This window comes from Lipotes vexillifer, unplaced genomic scaffold (assembly GCF_000442215.2).
Source record: "Lipotes vexillifer unplaced genomic scaffold, Lipotes_vexillifer_v1.1 scaffold1701, whole genome shotgun sequence".
NCBI lineage: Eukaryota > Metazoa > Chordata > Mammalia > Artiodactyla > Lipotidae > Lipotes > Lipotes vexillifer.
In genome coordinates, this window is record NW_006794217.1 from 563,720 (window position 1) to 565,685 (window position 1,966).

Genomic DNA, 1,966 nt, shown 5'->3' on the forward strand with positions numbered 1-1,966 from the left:
GGGGGGGGGGGGGGGGGGGAATGTCTCAGTTTGTTACAGGAAAATGAAAATGGGGCTCAGATTTATGTCAGCCTGTCTTCAGACAAGGCCTCTGATGACTCCTTAGTGAACTAATGAAGGGCTCAAAAGGCAGAAATAAAAGTTCCCACCCAAGGATGTAATTGTACGTTACACACTTTCCCCATGAAGGTTTACAATAGTACTTATTTTAAGGAAAATCTCAACAGATCAGTTAAGAGCGTTCTTGTTTTCTTTAAAGGTGAGGTCCAGTAAATTCTGATTAAAGCAGGAAGAATCACTCGTCGTTCATCGTTCCTTACAGGGCCCACTGTCTCGCCTGTCACGCTGCAAACAGCTCTGAGCCGACGTGGAACAAAACAACAGAGCACATACTTTTGTGTTCCAAGAAAAATATTTAAAGGAATAAGCTGTGTACCCACAAATCTTCAAATCTTTCGACTCAGTCAGCATTTTTATGATGTGCGATTCTGAAAGCTGAGTGACATGTCAGTAGCACCCAAATTTGGAAAGAAAATCCTCGGAGGAAGGCAATCATGTCCAATGCTATCACGGGAGAAAAGGTTCCCGTGATTTTGCTAAACAACTTGGAGTACAACCGAATCTCTGAAAAGCCTCAACTTCACAGGCAAGCAGCCCTACAGTTCCGAAACACAAGCTGAACTGAGGCCTGAGTGAGGCCCACAGTTAATGACCTCTTGGAATGAACATTTTAGCCAGAGACGCGGGAGGGGGGAGAAGTCATAAATAACTGTTGGCAGGTACTTGCCTCTCCATCCTGCACTCCAAATATTCTTTTGACTCATTTCTGCACAAAGCATTTTCGAAATTGTTGTCCCGGAGACACTTCATGAATTTCTCTTTAAAGCTTTTACATTCCCCTGTAACGAAACAGAAAAGTGTTTCCTTTTTAAAGTGAAAACATGACAGGCCCGCCGCGCAGCCTTACTGGCAGAACCCCTCCTCCCGCTTTGAAAACTGGTTTCCTCCCGAAACACGCTAGAAACAGACTGGAAAAAGCAAATGTACCAAGTGGGAAAGCAAGTACAGCAGGAGGAGGGCATCCAGGCGGCGGCGCCGGGCAGCTCACGCGGGATTCTCCCGACGTTGCCGCGTGTGCCTAACATTTCTCAGTAAAATGCTGGCACACAAAAAAATCCATCCGTAAACCTATCTCCGAAGCCTTGGTTTCCACGTAGTTTGCGACGATCAGGAGCGTCCTTCGCTCTCGCGCGAGACACCCGTTTAACCCCGCGGGCCTCACACCCGCGAAGGACCCTGTCGACGCAACGTCGGCCCCAAACTGGAGGCCGGGACTCCGCGTCCCCTCCCCGGTTCCGAGGGCCCAGCCCCGTCCGGCGCCCACCCTCGGGCCGCGGCGGGAGGCCCTGAGCCGGGACCGGACCCGGCCGGGCCGAACCCAGCCTCAGCGGCCCCGCCCGCGCCGCGAGCAGACGCCACTGCCTCCCCGGCCGCGCGGCTCCAACGAGCCGGCCCAGGGCTGCGCCGGTCTGGCCGGGGAGCCCCGACCGCCCCCGCTCACCGAAGTGATCCAGCGGGAAGCTGCCCTTGTCCGGGGGCCGCGGCTGGAAGCTCTTGGACCCCGGACCCGGCCGGGCCGAACCCAGCCTCAGCGGCCCCGCCCGCGCCGCGAGCAGACGCCACTGCCTCCCCGGCCGCGCGGCTCCAACGAGCCGGCCCAGGGCTGCGCCGGTCTGGCCGGGGAGCCCCGACCGCCCCCGCTCACCGAAGTGATCCAGCGGGAAGCTGCCCTTGTCCGGGGGCCGCGGCTGGAAGCTCTTGGACCCGAAGTTCATGGCCGTCGACATGATGGCGCCGCCCGGAGTCTCCAAGAGCGACGCGCGCTGTACGCAGGACGGCCGGCCGAGCGCCGAGCAGGCCCCCGCGGGAGCGCCGATCACGTCGAGCGGCGATTGCCCCCCCCCCC

General features: G+C 57.6%; 2 protein-coding genes across 2 annotated transcripts in view; one reads left to right on the forward strand and one right to left on the reverse strand.

Annotated features, from left to right (window-relative positions):
• The window catches only part of COX19 (cytochrome c oxidase assembly factor COX19), a 4,798-nt gene extending 2,951 nt beyond the window's left edge, over positions 1 to 1,847 (reverse strand). The window contains exons 1-2 of the mRNA XM_007467072.1: positions 1,766 to 1,847; positions 784 to 899 (exon numbers count right to left, since the gene is read on the reverse strand). Of these exons, the coding sequence (XP_007467134.1) occupies positions 784 to 899; positions 1,766 to 1,847 (198 nt within the window). The remainder of the gene's footprint in view (positions 1 to 783; positions 900 to 1,765) is intronic.
• Positions 1,846 to 1,966, forward strand: part of LOC103070509 (cytochrome P450 2W1) — a 12,922-nt gene continuing 12,801 nt past the window's right edge. The window contains 1 exon segment of the mRNA XM_082931404.1: positions 1,846 to 1,940. Coding sequence (XP_082787530.1) covers positions 1,846 to 1,940 — 95 coding nt within the window.